Source organism: Tursiops truncatus, chromosome 11 (genome assembly GCF_011762595.2).
Source record: "Tursiops truncatus isolate mTurTru1 chromosome 11, mTurTru1.mat.Y, whole genome shotgun sequence".
Taxonomy (NCBI): Eukaryota; Metazoa; Chordata; class Mammalia; order Artiodactyla; family Delphinidae; genus Tursiops; species Tursiops truncatus.
The window spans coordinates 20,422,549-20,442,640 of NC_047044.1; the positions used below are offsets into that span (position 1 = coordinate 20,422,549).

At 40.5% G+C, this 20,092-nt stretch overlaps 1 protein-coding gene across 1 annotated transcript in view; it reads right to left on the reverse strand.

The window, feature by feature from the left end:
• Positions 1–20,092, reverse strand: part of ANO4 (anoctamin 4) — a 440,366-nt gene that overhangs the window by 84,176 nt on the left and 336,098 nt on the right. The window contains exons 12-16 of the mRNA XM_073789215.1: positions 15,586–15,641; positions 13,220–13,341; positions 9,923–10,057; positions 8,752–8,848; positions 3,351–3,411 (exon numbers count right to left, since the gene is read on the reverse strand). Of these exons, the coding sequence (XP_073645316.1) occupies positions 3,351–3,411; positions 8,752–8,848; positions 9,923–10,057; positions 13,220–13,341; positions 15,586–15,641 (471 nt within the window). The remainder of the gene's footprint in view (positions 1–3,350; positions 3,412–8,751; positions 8,849–9,922; positions 10,058–13,219; positions 13,342–15,585; positions 15,642–20,092) is intronic.

Consider the following 20,092-nt stretch of genomic DNA (forward strand, 5'->3'; position numbering starts at 1 on the left):
CATTAAACCGAGCTCCGTTAGAACTGATACATGTTTATACTGGGCTCGGGACAAGTGTAACAGTCTTTTATTTTAAAGTTCAGATCCGTGAAACAGAAGCAAACAGGATTACAGACAGCACATGGTCCTAGCAGTGGAGTGGAGGAGCTAAAAGCTTGTCTAGTTTAACTCGGCTTTACCACTTTTTTCTAGCTACTGCCTCCATTTTCTCATCTATCACATGGGAATAGTAATATTCCCTTCCTCAAAGGTTGCTATACAGATTAACTGAGATGATACTGAACAATGCTTAATATAGTAAGCCCTCAATAAGTGTATGCTATTATTCTAATTATCACTGTTATTGGCTATTCTAGATTTCTGCAAAAGGCAAAGCCCTATCTACAAAGAAACACCTGGGGTAAATGATTCTTTTTCTCAAACTGGGAACAATACAAGATTTAAGTAATAAGTTGTCTACGAAGACAAAGCAATTCTGAAAATGAATTATTCCAGGCTTGCGTTGCCTGGAATGGCCCTAAAATGTTCCCTTTGTTCAAAGGTTATTACAAAACATCTATCAGCTTCTTACTGAGTGCCCTCCGAGGAACAAGGACTGTCAGATCTCCAGTCTACCTACTTGCAACCTCCATGCTCCAGGCAATCACTACCAGTCCACTGAGGTTGGCAGAGATAAAATAATAAAGTCTGTCTGTTATCCCCAGTATAAGACATTCCAACTTGCAAGAAAGGGATGCCATCCACTTTACAATGGTGGTACTGGGTGAGGGGTGGAGATGACAACCTCTACCTTATAGACTATTATCATTCTACCAGAATTTTACTTCTGGGTAACTGTGGGAGAAGAAAATATTATTTCAGCCAAAGTATATGTAAAATTGGTGGAACACTGAAATGGATAAGGGAGTTTTGTGTGTTAATTCTTCTGAATACCACTCTCTCTACAGAAGTATTAACCTATTACACAGTAGACCAGTAGCCCAAAACAGAGCTTCCCAATATGTATGCCAGGAATGGATTATAGGTCTGCCAGAGGTGATAATCCCATCAGTTTTGGGGGAGGCTAAGGTTCTTAGGGCAGTATTATCCCTGGCCATGAGCAGGTTCCTTCCTGGACATCAGCATGCTGTGCAAATATTATCATTTCCTATGTGTCATGACTTGAAAAAGTTTGGGAACCACTGATTTAGGAAATGAATACATTTTCCAGAGTCTCCTCATTTGTGATCATGGCAAAGTTGAAGTACTGGATGTCTTGTTATATTTCATGATCATGGTTACCAATACTAATATGTTCTAGAAAAGCGAGATACACATGCTTGACCTGAGAGGTCATTCCTGTAACCAAAACTCTATTATGGTTACCTTCCTTTGTTTGCAAGAGATGCAGTAAGGGGTGTAGCATAAATAGTGAGGGCTTTCACAAGGTCCACCAAGGGAGGCAGAAATCCCATGGGAATTAAAAGACTGGACCTATTCAGACAGGATATGGAAGCCAGCAGCTTGAGAGACTACAGCCACAAGACACCCTGGGTCTTCACCCTGATACTCCACTAATAACATGACTTGGCCACATTCTTTCTTTGCTTCTCTTGGGGGATTGTCTTGCATTTTCTCCCAGATGGCTACCAGTTGGCTTCTGTACCCTCTATTCTAATTTTTTCTACTAGTTCTTTGCTTCTGCTTATTTCTAGGTTCAATTTCTCATCAACTCAACCTGCTCATAATTCCTCCTGGTCCCCAATTCTACCTGCTGGTCAATCTCAATCTCCCTCTCTCCCTTCCTCCCTCCCGTTTCTTCCCTCTCTGCATCTTTCAGTGCCTGTTTCTACTGCTAACTCTCTCGTGTCGCTCCACATTTGCCAATCCACATTCTTAAGAATAAGACTCTGGGTGGCATTGCCAGCTCCTGTTTGGGCAGAACCTTCTCTCATGACACTCACCAACCTATGGTTTGACTATTCTTGGGACAAATGCCCACTGGGTGAAAAGGGGCTGGAGTCATAGGGTTCAAAAATTTTTCTTCAACAGAGCTGCGGTGGGTGGGACAACTTGCTTTTGAAGAGCTTGAGGTAAGGAAGACATAACATACTTAGAACAAACCTCCCAAAGAAAACAAGGTTTTATATTTCTACATGCCAAAGAGACCATTTAAACGTATTTATTGTCTTATAAAGAAACTCTTTTGGTAATTTTCTTCTCTTTCCCTTCTTTTTTCCCAATCCATACATTTATCCATCCATCCATCTAACGAATATTAATCTCTCTGTCTTAAAAAGAAATGCATAAGGTTTTCCATGACCATAATAGTCCTTGAGGACCATGAATCTATTGGCGAGAAAAATTGTGTATGCAAATCATTATCAGTGCCCAAAGAATGGCATAAACCAAATGGTATGGAAATTCAAAGGAGGAAGACATCTTCTGGCTGGAGAAGATGCCACTTCAGCTAGGCCCTGAAAGATGGCAAAGATTCTGATATTCATTCCATACATAAGGAACAACATGAACCTAAGCTTGAGTTAGTAGAGTTCTATAACCTCAAAATTCAGATTTTGGCTTTTTAAGTTCTAGAAAAAATGCATAATCATTGTCAAAATATTCAAACCAAACGGAAAATATATAGTGTAAAAGGCCTGACTCTCATCACTGTCTACCTACCCTTCTGCGAAAGGTAACCTCCTCTCCAAAGGTAACCGCCATTCATCGTTTATTATGTATTTGTCCTGACTCTTTTCTATACTATTAAATTAGAGCTCTATAATTATTTGACTAGGAAGATATTATTAAACCCATTTTACCAAAAAGTGGGTTAAGTAACTTCTTTGGGCTAAGGAATTCTTTAAGTGAATGTTCTATCATACCTTGTTATTATAGGGCTATTGGCGTGAAGTGATGTAGAAGGACTCAGTTCTGTATTGTGAGTAGATTTTGTTTATGAGGAGTCATTTTGACCAGAACTGGAAGAAGCCTAGAGGTGGGTGCTCACATATTAGATGAAAAGATTCCACTCACAACAGAAAGTCCTATATATACTGAGATGGGTATTCAGGTGTCAGCAGACCTTTTGGTATACCATAGGCTTTATTTTTGTCTCCAACAGAAGGTGAATTTTACTCCAATAATGGAATGCTGATGAAACTGCTGAAGGCTTAAGAGAAATAAGACATGTTCTCCTCTACAACATCACTTTTAAAATAAACCAAATGAATTATTTATTGACTTGTGTCTAATACAACAGCCAACTGAATTTACTCAAGCTTCTTCCTCTCATATCCAAAATCAGACTTTAAAGGAACATATCATAGAGCAGATGATGGGAACAAGTTATACGAATGTAGAACACTTACCCCAGACTGCCATGAAAACAGCAAAGAAGACAGTGGCTCCATTGTCAAAAAGGTGGGTTACCTGGGAACATTATGAGTCACAGTTAAACTAATTTCCTATATATAATATTGCAATTCACGTTTTTTTTTTTTTTCACGTTCTGTAAAAATAGCTCTGACAATGCAATGAATTTGACAGGGTTTCTTTGGGGGATATTCCTTTTGGACCATAAGGAAGAAGGGATTTTTTCTGTGAAATAGTTTGGATACAGAAAGGAGAATTTGTTCCATTTATGTGGCTATCACTTAGTTTAGCATTTATCAGCAGCCCCAATGGTGCTGTTAAGAATTTCCTTTCGCACACTATAAAAACTAATACACATGCCTATCTCATGTGGATAGATTTATATTTAAGACCAGGTAGGGGGCTTCCCTGGTGGCACAGTGGTTAAGAATCCACCTACCAATGCAGGGGACACGGGTTCGAGCCCTGGTCCGGGAATATCCCACATGCTGCGGAACAACTAAGCCCGTGCGCCGCAACTACTGAGCCTGCGCTCTAGAGCCCGCGAGCCACAACTACTGAGCCCACGTGCCACAACTACTGAGCCCACGTGCCACAACTACTGAAGCCCATACGCCTAGAGCCTGTGCTCCGCAACAAGAGAAGTCACCTCAATGAGAAGCCTGTGCACCTCAAGGAAGAGTAGCCCCTGCTCGCCGCAACTAGAGAAAGCCCTTGCACAGCAACAAAGACCCAACACAGCCAAATATAAGTAAATTTAAAAAAGAAAAAAGACCAGGCAGGTATTAATGTTGCTGCTGTAAAGGTTTCTGATTTCCCCAGCACTATTTTTAATGCTTCATTTATTCTCTTTGAAAACATGGCCATTTTGTGTGTGTAGTTTTGAGCAAACGTTTTCTGGGCTGCCCCCGGACTATGGCATTATAAAGAAGAGCAACCCATTAACACAAACCACTTCTACCTTTATTAAAGCCTCAGGTAATCACTACATTTACCTCTTACACATAACACAAAGACAGCTAGCAAATACTTTATTGCTAGAATAATCTATTCTATTGCAATCATCATAGCAGAAAGCAAAAATATCTCTTTTCACTGTAACACTGCCAAGCTCATTTCCACCTCCAGGATAAATCACACCAACATCAAGCCAAACTGAAATGATGACTGATACGTTCGTAAAGCATAACCTTTTTTTTTTGGTGCTTAATAGCTCTCTATAAAGTATACTTTACTGTCCCTTGGAGAACGTGCCAAGTATAAACAGGTCTTTTCCTATTATATCAGATTGTGAAGTATTTCAAAATTTTCCAAAAGTTTATGACTTTTCTTTCTTTAAACACAGGAGAGATAGAGAGCATTCAAACACCTAGTGTGAGACAAAAGTCTAAAGCCAACTTATTTCGATGCCAGAAGGAGTGTTACACTACGTATATCAGGTGGTCAGCATCAAACCAAGCCCGAAAGCCTTGGTGGTAAGTGGTTGGTTTGTGCTCCCTCCTAGGGTATTTCCTGGTGGACACTCCCTGCACCATCAGGGAAGATTCTGGAATGGATTGTGGTTGTCATTGTTTTAGGTTGTGGGGATCATTTTTCCTCCTTCTCTGGGTAACATGGCTCAAGTACAACCAATCGGAGTCCTTCCCTGGAACTGGTATGAAAACACTTGGAGAGACACATTTCCCCGCTGCAGTTACCGATTTGGAAATATGTGAATCAGGGTGAATTAATAGGGACTTCTAGTTCCTCCTACGATGGTAAGCTAGGACAGGCTAATGGCTCCCTCTGCCAAAATCAAACCTGGAGAAGCAGGAGAGCAGATTTCAGGAACTGACAAAACACACAAACACACAAACCAAGATCCTGAGAAATGCCAGGGGAAACAGAAGGTTGCCTTAAGCTGGTGTGTGTGTGTGTGAGAGAGAGAGAGAGAGAGAGGGGGAGAGAGAGAGATGGTGGGGAGTGGTAGTGGTTCTCAAGCAGAGTGAGAACACAGGTTAGAGAAATACGTAAGTTCCAGTCTAGCCTCTCCCTCAATGGCATTGGAAAATTAGTTTCCCCTCCCTCAGAAATCAGCTGCAACAGGTCAAATCACAAGTGCTGGTATTCTTGGGGGTAATATCAGGGACGCCCAGAGTCCCGCTTTGTCGGAGAGATGATGAATGTAGGTGCTGCGTGGCCGGCTGGCCTCGAACATTCACTTCTCGGTCCTTTCCCTTTTAAACCCCAGGGCTGGTAGTTACAATCAAGGGAGAGCGCCTCCTTCCAATTCTGCTTTGTTCTAAGCAGGCTTACAAATGAAACTGACCAGAAAAGCCCTCTGACAGAGCGACAGCGCACAGTGGTGCCTGGGACACGTTGTCCTCTTCTCTCTGTAAACTCACCAGGACTGACCTGGCCTCTGACCCTCACCCAAAGTGGTCGATACCTCCATGGGACAAGCACCCACGGGCCAAAATCACAGAATATCTGGGGAAGACAGCTGCCTCCAAAAAATTCCAAAGTAGGCAATATACACCTTCTGAAACAGACATTCTGTAACAGCAGGTCAAGAATTTAAAATAAGCATGCAAATATGTTTAGGGAGATACAGGAAGGAAGATGGAGGCCTGTGGAGGCTGTGACAGTCAGCAGCCATCTCTCCCGTCATGAGACGAGCATCTGTCTACAGAATGATCACATAGACAGGCGGCCAGAGAGTGAGATCTGAGGGCCTGGATGACCAGTTCTCGGCATGAGGTTCTGCTGCTCGGACAGTGTGAGCTGCTCTAGTATCTTCTGCAGTGAAAAGAGCCAGTAAATCCCTTTCTGCTTAAGCCGGTTTGATTGAGTTTCTGACCCTTGCAAGTACAAGTGCGAGGGTCAGGGATAAAACATTCCTGATGAGCACAAGAGCTGCTGACTGACTTGGATCTGGGCTCCTCCTTGATCCAATATTTCTATGCATCCTCAGTCTCATTAAATCAGTCCGGCATTTCAAAAGGAGACTCTGTCTAACTTCAGTTATTTCATTCTGAGGCCCTTAAGCCTTCCTTTTACTAAGTTTCCAGGCCAGGCCAAATCCAAAATTTAGAATCTAAGCATCTTGAAGCTCAGTATGGCACAATGACGTGTTTTATACTCAGATAAACCAAGAGGCAGCGACTTGCTGCTGTGTGACCACCGATAAACAACTTCTACCTCTCTGAGTCTCTGAGTAAAATGGGAATAATAACACCTACCTTGAAGTTGCTGTGAGAATTAGAAATAATAAATGTAGGTTGCCTAGCTATTATTATAATTATTATCGTTTTAGATCTAGAGAGTTTGGTAGGACGACCGACCAACGAAGGCCCTATAAAACCTGAGCACGCTAAACTATCCATGATGATTATTTTAAGGAATTATTACAGCTCCCCTAAAAAAAAGGAATTTCACTCAAGGCAGATCTTTAACATAACAAACAGCATCGCTCAAACAAACAAACAAAACTGGGCTTCTGAGATTCCCCCAAAGCAGGATTTTTACACCTGAGTCATTCGTGCTTAACTCATGATCTTTTCTTTTTTTTTTTTTTTTTTTTTTTGCGGTACGCGGGCCTCTCACTGTTGTGGCCTCTCCCGTTGCGGAGCACAGGCTCCAAATGCACAGGCTCAGCGGCCATGGCTCATGGGCCCAGCCGCTCCGCGGCATGTGGGATCTTCCCGGACAGGGGCACGAACCCGTGTCCCCTGAATCAGCAGGCAGACTCTCAACCACTGTGCCACCAGGGAAGCCCCTAACTCATGATCTTTAAGCAAAATTATATTACTGACCAACCTCTTTTGAGTCTCACCACATCTCTATTTCCCAAGCTCACTCTGTTGAATTTGTCCTCATCCAGGCAGGTCTATCTGTATGTTCTCCAAAGGAAGGGAGAGTATTTTGGGCTTTTCTGGTCCCTTGCAGCACATACTAAAAGCCCAAATCTTTGTAAAATCACAGCTGGCTGCTGTTCCTCCCACCAGACTGGCCACCTACAGGGCTAGAGACAGCATGGATGGGTGGGATCCTGGGCTGCCTATCTAATGTACCCACACTTAAATTGAGCAAAACTCTGCAATGCCAACAGTATAATTAGACGGATCCAAGCTGCAGTGATTGTAGAGGTTACATAAAATCTGCCAACCCCTTTCATACCTGGAATCTGGGTAAGCTGATAGGCAGTGGGTCTTAAAAATTCTTCATCAGTCTATACTCCAGCCATTGCTTTGCATTAGCGATACTGCCCTTCAGTAATGAACTCTAGAAATTTGATGAATGTGTCTAAAATTTTAATAAAGTGAGGTGTAACATCAGAAAGGGGTATGTTATAACATATAGACATAATGGTGTTATGTATTTTTTTTTCCAAAGCACTTTCACATATGCTATCTTCTTTGGTCCTCATGACATGCCATGGGGCAAAGAGGGCAGGTATCACTGCCTGCATTTTAGAGAAGAGAAAGCTCAGGCTCAAAGAGTCTGTACATGTGCAAGGTCAAGGAGGTAAGTAGCTGACCTGAACTTGAATCTAGGTCTTTTGGACAATAATGATGATGAAGAGGAGGAAAATAATGGCAGTTGTCACTTACTGAGACCTTACCATTTGCTAAGCACTCTACGCTCATTATCACATGTCTTATAAAGCAGTCATGTGAAATGAGTATCATGTTCTCCATTTTACAGATGAGAACACTGAGGCTCAGAAGAGGTTAAATAACATGTCCCTCTAGTGACAAGTGGTAAACAGCACAGTCAAGATTTGAACCTAACTTTCTCGGATTCCATCAACTGTTCTATTTGCTTCCTGTGATAATAATTAAAGCCAAATACATTTTAAATACATATACAGTAAAACGAATATCTGAATTAGAATACTGAATGATGAAGGTAAGTCTCTCCTACAAGGTAAACTTGAGAATCAAAGACCAGAAAGGACGGAGAGAATGTGGTCACCACCATCTCTCAGGAAGGTGTATATTAAATTCAATCTGGGACTTCCCTGGTGGCACAGTACTTAAGAATCCGCCTGCCAATGCAGGGGACACAGGTTGGATCCCTGGTCCAGGAAGATCCCACATGCCATGGAGCAACTAAACCCATGCGCCACAACAACTGAGCCTGCGCTCTAGAGCCCACGAGCCACAACTACTGAGCCCGCGTGCCACAACTACTGAAGCCCGTGCACCTAGAGCCCACGCTCCGCAACAAGAGAAGCCACCGCAATGAGAAGCCCCACGCCGCAACAAAGAGTAGCCCCCACTCGCCACAACTAGAGAAAGCCTGCACGCAGCAACAAAGACCCAACACAGTCAAAAATAAGTAAATAAATTTATATAAACAAACAAACAAATAAATAAATTCAATCTGACTAAAATGCTGCCTAGTTGAAATTACCTTGGCATAAACGCAGCTGTCTGACAGCCTCATGAATGGACAGTATTTATCGCACACAGGACACATGATGATATCTGTAGCTTGGCAGACTTCTTTACTGGAAAAGAGAACAAAAAAGGACCCTTTTTGATGACATAACAGCATTTTTTTCTCCTTCAATTTCACCAGAATAGTCGACCAGTAAATAAGATTCAGTAGATTAAATTTTTGCCCTCAGAAGCTTCTTAGTCTTTTCTTAGTTATTAATATAAACAAGTCCCTGCACAGTTTAATAGTTTGATAAACCTATGTATTTATGAGGCTGTTTCTTGGCTTTTACATATTAATTAGTTAAGCTCAGGAAAATACATGAAGCAAAACATTGATTGTTTATACCTCAGGTTATACAGAAGTCATTCACAACACTGCACAGGTTGGAAGTGATTTCATACTGAATTATGGGAACAATGAGATACCTCACAGTGTCAGTCTTAACTTCTATGTGCATGATAAATAAGGATAAATTATGGAGGAATAAATAAAAATACTAGGGAGTAGTTCTGGGAGAAAACCACATCTCATTAACAATTTCCCCAGAAATTAAAATATTTTTGCAGGTCACTTTTATTTTTGCAGTCACTTCTAAAAGGCACATTTATTTATTATTTAAGATCACTGTCTGGCCTTGTACGAAGATCTCTATGAATACCTTAAACTATATTCTAGCAAAAGAGCCAAGATAACAATTGTTAACACTGAATCATTCACAAGGTTTCAGCAAGTTGGTGAGATGTCTTTCCAGCTTACAGGGTCCTTGTAAGAACACACAATTGATAAAAAAAAAAAAGGATGATTAATCCACTATTTTGCAGTATTAGTTAGAAAGAAAAAGGTGAAAAAGTCAGAAAAAGAGCAACTTTGAGCCAGTGAAGGAAAGTGATTTGTTCTGTGGATACGTAGTGGCTTGTATACCCATAAATGTGAGCTTTGCTTCCTTGGTAGCTGGAGACCACAGCAACAAGGGCAATGGATGGGCAGACCTGGTGAAGTGAACGTTTTGAATTTTTCCAGGAGAGATTGGAAAGAAGTTAAAATGAATAGCTAAGTGGGCCGATCGTCTGTGAACACCCCAAAACACAAATGCCCAACTCCAAATATAAGCAAAGGCAGGCTCACCCAGAGCTCCCCGTACCTGACTTGGCAGTGATCCAGAGTTATGACTCCATACAAAAAGACAAATAATCCAATGAAAGCGGCTGGGAAGAGCATGCCGGTGTACCAGCCCAACCAGGCAAAATACAGCCCAATCTTCTCTCCGAAGTACCGCCTGTTTAAGACACAGCAGCCTTGCAAATTATACTGAAGTGTTTAAAGTTAGGCATTATAACACTTTGCTCAGTCATTTTACTTTGTTGTGGTTTTGCTGATAACCATGCAGACAAAGTAAGCGGAGAGAATGGAACGTTTGACCAAATTTAAGCTCTGGACTTAAGTTTCTTTTCCTATTACTCTAGATCAGAAATAGAATGAACCCTTCCGTAAAAGAACAGGATTGTATGCAAGCTTGTTCTGAAAACACAGAATAAACCCAGCTCATTCAGGAAGTTATACATGATACTGTTATTGACAAGGAACCAGGGGAATTTGAAGAGTTGGTGCCAACACATAATCTCAGTTTTGCCATTTCTGAGTGTGTTTGTTTGTAATGCATGTATTATAATTACATATATTTTTTAAAATAGTAAACAAAATTACTGTGAAAAACTTTTAAACACCGCTTTCAATATTTTGTAGTTTTACAAGATGTTTAAAATGCTAGAATCATAAGATGTTACAAAGAAAGAACTCTAATTACTGAGATTCAACATGAATCAATTCTGAGAGCAACTTTCCCTTTTAAGTGATGACTCTTCACAGGCATTGATATCTACCTCTATAAGATATTTTCCTGAGACTAACCAGCCTGCCTAGTGCCCTGTGGTCTGTGAAGTTTGGTTTTTATTTCTTAAATATCATTATTGTGTTTTCTATGCCCTTCAACAGCTAAATTTCATAACTTAGAAGTTAATTACTTCTTAGTCCAATGTAAGAATATTCGAATTATTTCTTATTCTCCTTCTAAACGAATGCTAACCATGTTTCCAAATGCTGTCTGCTGCTTGCCTCCTAGAGTACTCAATGGCTCCTAAAAGCATGGATTATTTATTTATCCTATCTTCTATTGTGTCCCAACAGAAACCTTCCACTTCCAGAAGACTTTTCCAACATAGATTCATATACACAAATATTCAGTTATCCATCCAACAAATTAAAAAATACCTACTATGTGCCAAAAACTGTGCTAAGTTCTGAGAACACAATGGCGAGCAAAATAAGCTTGGTCCCTCCTCCTATGAAGCTTGCAGGGTGACAATCAATTAAAGAAATAAGCTTATAATTACAAAACTGGGAAAAGGGCTACAAAGGAGGGGAACACAATACGATAAGAGCGTATAACAAAGTCATCTGACAACTCTAGCCAGGGAAGACTTCTCTGAGGACGTGACTGTTGGGTTGATGCATGAAAGTTAACTGGGTGGGGTTAGGGGTGGGCTAGAGTGCTTCCAGCAGAGGGAACAGAACCTACAAAGGCCGTGTGATAGGAGGGACCAGGTGAAATAAGGGTGGTGTGGCTGGAACACTGATAATAAGAAATGGGCTGGTGAGGTGGGCACAGGAGAAGCCTCGATGGGCCTTGCAGACCATGCTAAATGCATTGATTTTTCTCTTGAGAAAAATGAAAAGCCATGAGAGGACTGCAGCCAATCTGGGGACATGACCAGTTTCACATTCTGTCTCCAGGGTGGAGAATGGAGTGGAAGGGCCAGAAAGGAAAAAGGGAGACCACATAGGGGAAAACAGCCATAGTCCAGGTCACAGGTGAAGGAAGCAGCAGTGGTAGAGGAGGTGGTGGGGTGTGGCCAGATTCCAGAGATAGGGAGGAAGCAAAATCTAGATATAGGACAAGAACTATTTAAGAGATGAGATTCCCCAGTTGCTCCACAACTTCATTCCACTCAAACCTTGCTTGTGCTTTTCATGTCCCCTCCCTTTGGCCAACACAAATCCCACTGCTCTTCCAGGGCTCAGCTCCGCACCTTCCACAGGGGCACTGGCCCATATCCATCCTTTCCGTTTTTCTTAATTGTTGTAAAACTTTTGGCCTCCATCACACATGTTACCAAATTATGCATGGTCTTGTTTTACAGTTGTCTCAAGTTTGCAGGGCTGGTTTTCCTGAAGGAAATTGTGCATTTCTCAAAGCCAGAGACCATGGCTTCTGTGTGTCTTTGCCAACAGTACTTAGCATTGTACTAGGAACACAATGGGCAGTTAATTAATACTTACTGAAAAATGATAAAATCTTAATCAAGAAACTGTCACGGATGGGAGCTGCTTTGCCTGCAGCAATCTTCTGTAGTTTTTAATCGATGTAATCCTGTGACATGGGACTCAGGCTGGGAAGAGAATTGGCTTTGATATTGTTTCCCTACTATTTTATCGTATACTGAGACTCGTCAAAGGCAAGTGATCTCATCTCAGAAAACACTGTCCACTCGCCCAGATCATCTGGATCATCTGTTACTCACACAGAGAAGGGGACACAATTCGTCAATGGCCTTGGGTCAACAGGAGCAAACCCTGTAACAAGGACTCCGGGGAGATGAAATGTAAAGTGAGTTGTCTTATTATTTCATTTTCCTCTGGCATCATTTTTGAAGGGCTCGGGGAAAAGTGAAATAAATCTGGCTAGTCTAGGAAATGAGACATGACTTTCTTTTTAGTAAGGAATCCATGAAGTGTGGATTGTTACTACTCAATCTTAATAATCGGTCTCTAAATAAATAATGAGATGTCAGAGTATAATGCCTCCATGGCAGAAAGTTGGGCATACACAGACAGTTAAAGAAAACCCACATTTTCACTGCACAAATATCATAGGTTAAAAGCAGATATACTCTTTTGACTTGCAGAATTAAAACAATCTTTAAAGGTTATTAGTTTTAAGTGAAAATTAAAGTAAGCCTGAAATTTATTAGAACGACAGCACCCTCTATTTCCTACTTGCATAATAGTAACTAATATTCCATTTGTCACTAATATATGCAAGCAGTGTTACCTCTCTATAACTGTTACTGATAATTTGTCATTAACAGTAACACGGGTGATGAGCTTCTTATGGAATCTTGGGGGAGGCCTGGCTGATCTCACATGCCCCTTTCCAAGGCTGTTTTGGAGGAAACACCAGCCTCATCAGAGGGAGGTCAGGTTTACCAAGAGTGACCCATGTCCTCTGATAGGCTGCCCTCTTGGGAATAAGTCAGATTTGAGTGTCAGCTGTGCACCGCAGACCGTTTTTTTTTTCCCCCCAATGTTGGCTTGTCCCGGTTGACAGTCTGCCCTCATCAGCCTGTGTAAGCTTTATATTTGCATCTGGTTAAAAACTCACCTTACAAGGTCCAAAGGCTGGTATTTATACCACACGCCCCAGGAAGCCCAGCACTCATGGAGCAGATGGCGGTGGTTTACTGCTCCGTGGGTTCTAATGGAGTTTTTACTTCTGTAACTTCCCTGGATAAAAACACCACTGCTGGTGAGGTAATACCCACAAAAGCCAAAAGGAAAAGCTGATAGTAATACTAGCCTTTATGGCAGGAGTAGCAACAGGGGTGATATGAGGAAAAAACAGATCCATTCTATTGAAGGGAAAGCAGTATGGTTAGTTATTCTGGACATAATCTTGATGTTGATGCCATGTCGTAAAAAGCCCGTGCTTGCAGGAATCAGGCAGGTCTGAACTGAGTTAAAATTCAGTTCTGTTACTTTTTAGCTAGGAGATCTTATACTCTCTGAGCCTTGGATTCCCAGGTCATAGTGGAATGAACACCTGCCTCATTAGGTTTCTTCTGTGGTTTGAATGACTAGAGCATCCTGCCCCAGAGGCCATGCCCAAGACTTATGAGTTCTCTTTACCACTTGTCTCAAGATAGAGTAGTTGGTAAACAGCCATAGCTGTAACCTGGTCAGATGGTCCTGTCTGTAAGAAAACCCCAGAATGCAAGAGTGGTAAGTTAGCTAAAAAATTACAATAATTCAAATATAATTCAACCTCCTCACGGAACAAATGAGGAGACCGTGGGCCAGTGGAGTAGGGCGTTTCTAAGTTCAGTTAGTAGAAATGCTAGTTTCACAAATAGAACAGGTACTTTCTGGAGGTGAACTAATTTTTGACATTTTAACTCGAGAAGCCCTTTCTTAGTGGAAAGTGAACAGGCCCGAGAGACAAGGAACTCAGGTTCTAGCTCAGCTCAACACGAACTCACTCTAACATTTCTCTAAACCTCTATTTAAATTTTTACCATAAAACAAGGCAACAAGAGCTGCCCTTCCTGCCTCCAAAGGCTGTTATGTGGTCAAATAATATAATCAAGTTAAACTGAGAGCAAAAATTCAAAAGAGCGATTATGTTATTACTGCAGCTGCTATTACTAATTTGGAAGCTCTCTTTTTATAAAATACAGGGCTTTAGCAAGATGCCCACCACCCACTTGCCTGCACAGAAACTTCTGTCCACCTACCGCTGCTCAGACACTGCCCTTACCGTGGGCAAGGGATGGGCAGGGGGAGGATGCAGTCATCACTGCAACCCTTTTTTGGGGGGCAATGCCAACTAATAACCACATGATATGCTTTGGGGACATCTGTCTTTAACATTCAGAAACACCTGTGTGTGACTCCAGAAAACCTTTGTGTCAAAATGTTTGCTTCTGTTACACAAAAAGGATCACTCCACAAAGGTTTCATGGCTGTCTATAATAGGGCCTCAGACGAAAGCCTCTAGTCTCCTTAATGAAAAAGGCTTAAAAATTCGACACCATCCTCTCCATCCTTCTGGTGTTTAAAATCAAGAGAAGAAACACCATAAGCCAAATAAGAAATATATTTTGGAAAGACTTGCCATGGGTGGATAGTTGGAACTGTCCTCCAAGCTTAATTGGCCAACTGTTAACATTGTTTCCCATAGAAGATTTTTCTGAAATTCTCTCTAACTGTAGTTTCACCCTGGCTACTGTGTGAGGTCCTAGAGGATATGGGCTCTGATATTTATCTTTGTGTTCTCTGTGTTGTACTGCGACTGGTACAGGTTCAGTACCATGAAAATGACAGTAATCTCTCACCAGTCATGAGAATTACGTCCCTGAAAACCCATGTATATAAAGTGAATTCTGGGTTAAATTACCCAAAGTCTAATGGGGGAAACAGAGTTAAGGGTAATCACAGTTACATTTATAAAAGTCCTAATAGATGACAAAGACCATGTAGTAAATAAGAATATAAAAATTTATACGTCTTAAGCAACAATAAGTACAATACTATTAATTTCTATTTATCATCCTTTAGTTCCTAGAGACTTTGCAAAATGGCTTCCTCCCACTCTCTAAGGATTAGCTATAAAATTTTTTGTTGCAGAGACTATATATTTCAGAGACATTTTCCCGCTGGGTCTGGCGCCTCATGCAAATTTTCAATGCCTCTTTCATTTTATGACTTGCGGTCCCTCAGCTATTCCTCTAAATTCACGCTGAGTGACTCTTGATTCAAGTACTCATGCAATTAGAATAAAAAGACAGAGAGAAATAAATCCAGGCTGGGGGAGAGATATCACAATGCAAATAGGCCCTCCCCCTCCCCCACTACCCACTGAACAAATTATTCTGAACAAATATCACATCAACAAACTCAATTAATCACTATCCCCAGAAGCTGATTTAATAACACGGAATTGACAGAGAAGGAGAAAAGGCAGGACAATACCTCGTGCAGAGGAAATGCAGCTTCATAGGAGCCATTAGTAAGCAAACGATTCAGACCTGTAACAATAAAAAAGTCCAATGTGAATCAATACTGAGTTGAAATCATCACAACGTAAGACTAATGTAAGGGTGGTTGTTTTGGGAGAAAACAATCTACGTTTTCAAAAGTGGTTCAAAACTACTTAGGGACAACAGCTTAGAAAGTTTTGCCACCTGCTAGGAAACTGGAATCAAGGACTAGAAAATCAGGTTTTCAAACAGAAACAAAATAGTGAAGCACACCTAGCTTGGCATAGAGAAGCACGTGCGCTGAGAGACGTGGATGAATTAATCATACCAAAAAGATGATTTTCCACCAGGAGCTCCCCCATTTTCATCCAGAAGCTTCAATATGGACAAACCTAACTCCTCTGCATTAGACTAGTGAGATGACTTTGGAAAGTCCTCTTGTCCTCAGGCCTCAATTTTCTCATCCATAAAATGGGAGAGGGGTATTGGATATGTGGATTTGCAATGTTTTATTGGTTAGATATAAGCCACAGTTTCCACCCGCACTTAAGGGGAAGGGACTACACACTGGGGAGTCACCCTAGGGTGTGTCCACCAGAGGTTTATGAATTTTTTTCAGAGAACCAGCTTTTGGTTTCATTGATTTTCTCTATTTTTTTGTTTTCCATTTCATTGATTTCTTCCCTGATTTTTATTATTTCCTTTCACCTACCTACTCTAGATTACTTTAGATCTAATTTCCTTTCCCTCCCTCATTTCTTAAGGTGGAAGGAGAGGTCATTAATTTGGGACATTTCTTTTCCTGTATAGGCATATAGTGCTATAAATTTCTCCCTAAATATTGCACACTTTTTGATATACTGTGTTTTCATTGAATACAGCAACTTTCTGATTTCCCTTTTGACTTCTTTCACCCATGAGTTATTTAAAAATATATTTAGTTTTAAATATTTGTAAATTTTCCAGAGATGGTCTTATTGATGTCTAATTTAATTCCATTGTGGTCAAAGAATTATTAAGTCTTGTTTTATGTCCCCAGGTATGGTCGCTTGGTAATGTTCTGTGTGCACTTAAAAAATGGGTATTCTACTGTTGGTGGTAAAGTGGTCTAAAAGATCAATAAAGTTAATTGTACTGTACTGTTCAGTTCTTCTAACCCCTACTGATTTTCTGTCTACTTGTTCTATTAATTATTGAAAAAGGGGTATTGAAACCTCTGAGTATAATTATGGACTTGCCTATTTCTTTTAGCAGTTCTTGCTTCATGTAGTTTGAAGCTCTGTTATTAAGCATATAAACATTTAGGATTGTTATGTCCTCCAGATGAACTGACTCCTCCATCATTGTAAAGTGGCTTTCTTTATCCCTGGTAACAGTCTTTGCTCTGAAATCTATTTTGTCTGATATCAATATAGCCACTTCAGCTTTCTTTTGGTTAGTGTGCTATATATATATTTTTGATCCTTTTACTTTTAACCTACTTGTGTCTTTAAAGAGTGTTTCTTTGCGGGCAGCAAAAAAATTAGGTCTTGCTTTTTTTTTTTTTTTTTTTTTTTGGCGGTACGTGGGCCTCTCACTGCTGTGGCCTCTCCCGTTGCGGAGCACAGGCTCTGGACGCGCAGGCTCAGAGGCCATGGCTCACGGGCCTAGCCGCTCCACGGCATGTGGGATCTTCCTGGACCGGGGCACGAGCCCATGTCCCCTGCATCGGCAGGCGGACTCTCAACCACTGAGCCACCAGGGAAGCCCAGGTCTTACTTTTTAAATTTAATGGCAACTTCTGAATTTTGGACTGGGATTTTCAGACCATTTATATTTAATCCTTTGTGAATTAAGAGGTGTTCCAATCTCATTGGAAATCCTTTTGGATTGCTCTTTCTCTGGCCTTGGGTAGTTTCCTGATGTGTGTACTAATCGGTACTCTGCTAAATACTTGAGGTGGCCCTCTGCAGATCTTCAGGGTTCTCTGGGAAGCTCTCTGCTTTCTGGTATGTTGTCCTGTGAACTCTGGCTGCCTGGGTCTCCCTGGACTCCCAGCAACATCTTTTCAACTCAGGGAGTCTACCAGGTTCTGCCTGGATTCTTTTTCCCTGTGTTGCTGTCCAGAAACCATCTCACTGTAGTAAGCTGGGGCAACTGTAGGGCTCACCTCATTTGTTTTCTGTCCTCGGGCTTCCCTGTCCTTGACTGCCCAATGTTCAGTGTCTTGAAAATAGTCATCTCATACATTTTTTGTTTTTCCTTTTTTGACTGTTTCAGGTGGGAGAGCAAATCCTGTGCCTGTTACTCCATCTTGGCCAGAAGTGGAAGTGTAATGTTTTGATCTTTAAAGTTTCTTTCAGATCAAGAATACTACTACTTCCTAAAATGTACTTCAGAGAAGATGGCTGGAAGGATGTCTCTCAAGTGGCTTAGAGATGAGGTCTCTCCATGCTTGAGATCCTGATGAGAGTCCAGAGGCTTAGCCTGACTGGAAAATGGAACATGCACTGATTCACTTTTTATTGATGGAGGGTCAATTAACGTTTATGTATTTTTAATCATGGTAACATGTAAATGTATTTTAAGATGCTTTGACATTGACACTAAATGTCTAAGAAAAGCATCTGAAATACAAATATCCGTAGGGCTTTGTATTTTGTCTAGCACCCAGGAGGCCCTCAATAAATACCTCTGTAATGAATGAATAAATGATTATGTAGAAAGCTTTGATTTTCTGGAGCCTCTATCAAGAATTCTACATATATCATCAATAACTTTCAAATATCCCGGAATAACAGAAAAAATAAGATTCACGGGGACCTAATAAGAGACTTCTCATGATGACCTTTGTAAATTTATGATAATTTATCACAGACCTGAAAAGTAAGAAAGTAGTTAATATTTAAAATCTATCACCTTAGTAACTTCCCCTTTGAGCACCAGTTTTGAAAATATGACTTCATCTCAAGATTTATTTTATGCACTTATATTGTTAAATAAACCTTTGTTGATCTATTAATTGCTCTATTTTGAAAATGGATTTCACTAGGTTTGATTTTCAGAGTTGTAATAAACTCAGAGTGAAATTGAAAAACTTACATAGTGGTAATTTTTGCTCCACTGAAATACCCTTATATGTCATGTTTACAGACAGTATTTTTGTATTATCTCTAATCAATGTTGGCTCATGCAAGATGCCACTTTCAGAAAGAGTTTCAGGCAGAAAATAACACAGGATAAACATTAATTCTATCAATAAATTAAATTTTCTTCTAACATGTTGTTTCTTTTATTTATGAAACCAAAGATGATAATGAAACACTGGGTCAACAGAGCATTTATAGTTCTACTCCATATTTTTCAGCATAATGTCTGATCTTGGGTTAGTAATTTATTCTGAGATCGGTTATTTCTAACCAGATATTTTTTCAGTTCGTCATTACTGATTTTCAAAGCACTGGGGTTCTTGAAGAGAATTCTCTTTCTTTCATCAAATGAGAGAAACTTTTACAACGATCATTTCTTACTAGTAACAATATTACACTTCTCGTGTTTTTTCAAAACATTTAAAAATTATTGTCTTTGCCCTTTTCTGTCTCCATCTTGACTAGTTGTAAAAAATAACCCACATTTTGAGATGCAAAAGTTAAGCACAATAATTGCTATATGGCCTCACTGTACACAGTCTTTGATTGTGTACGAATGCTGATGGTTAGACATTGATCATGTTTAAAAGATTTTCAATTCAGTTCAACAAGCACTCCTCCTATGTGCCAGATACTGTGCTAGGCAATGATGATACAAAGGTGAACAAGGCAACTTATTTACAATTGAGGAGCTTATTATCTAGATCAGCAGTTTTTAGCTGCAGGTTCTCAATACCCTAGTATGTTATAATGAGTTGTGAGGTGTGCTTGTATTATACTACCAATATTAGCGAAGGGACTGTTTTTAAAAATTATTTGCATGTTATGAAATAATCCAGAATAGCTACTGCCATAATCATTTCACTTCCACTCACTTGTTTTCTAGCATGTTCCTGATATGATGTTAACCAAGAAAAGTATGATAAAAGTATGTATAGCACATGCTAAGTTTGTTAAAAAAAATCACGTGGACAAATGGGGTATAAAGATGAAAAGAGTAATTAATGTGATACTTAAGTTATTTGGTACGCAAAAATGTCAACAGTGGTTCTCTTTAGTTGGTAGAACTTTCATAATGTCATTGAAAGTAAATAATTCAACGTAATGAAAGAAGAGTTGTACAAATCGTCAAATAGACACTGCAAAAATAATTGCCATTGGAATTCAGAAGAGGAAATCCTTGGAGCCAGAATGGCCATGGAGGACATTACTGGCGGGGGGGGGGGGGGATGTGTCCCAAGGATGGATGGCTGCCGCAGAGAATATGAGAACGTGCTAACCTACAACCCCATCCAAGTCAAGAAAGCCCTAAGTCAGGTTCAACTTCACCATACCCACCTACATTGACTCTCACTGAACACATGATTCCAG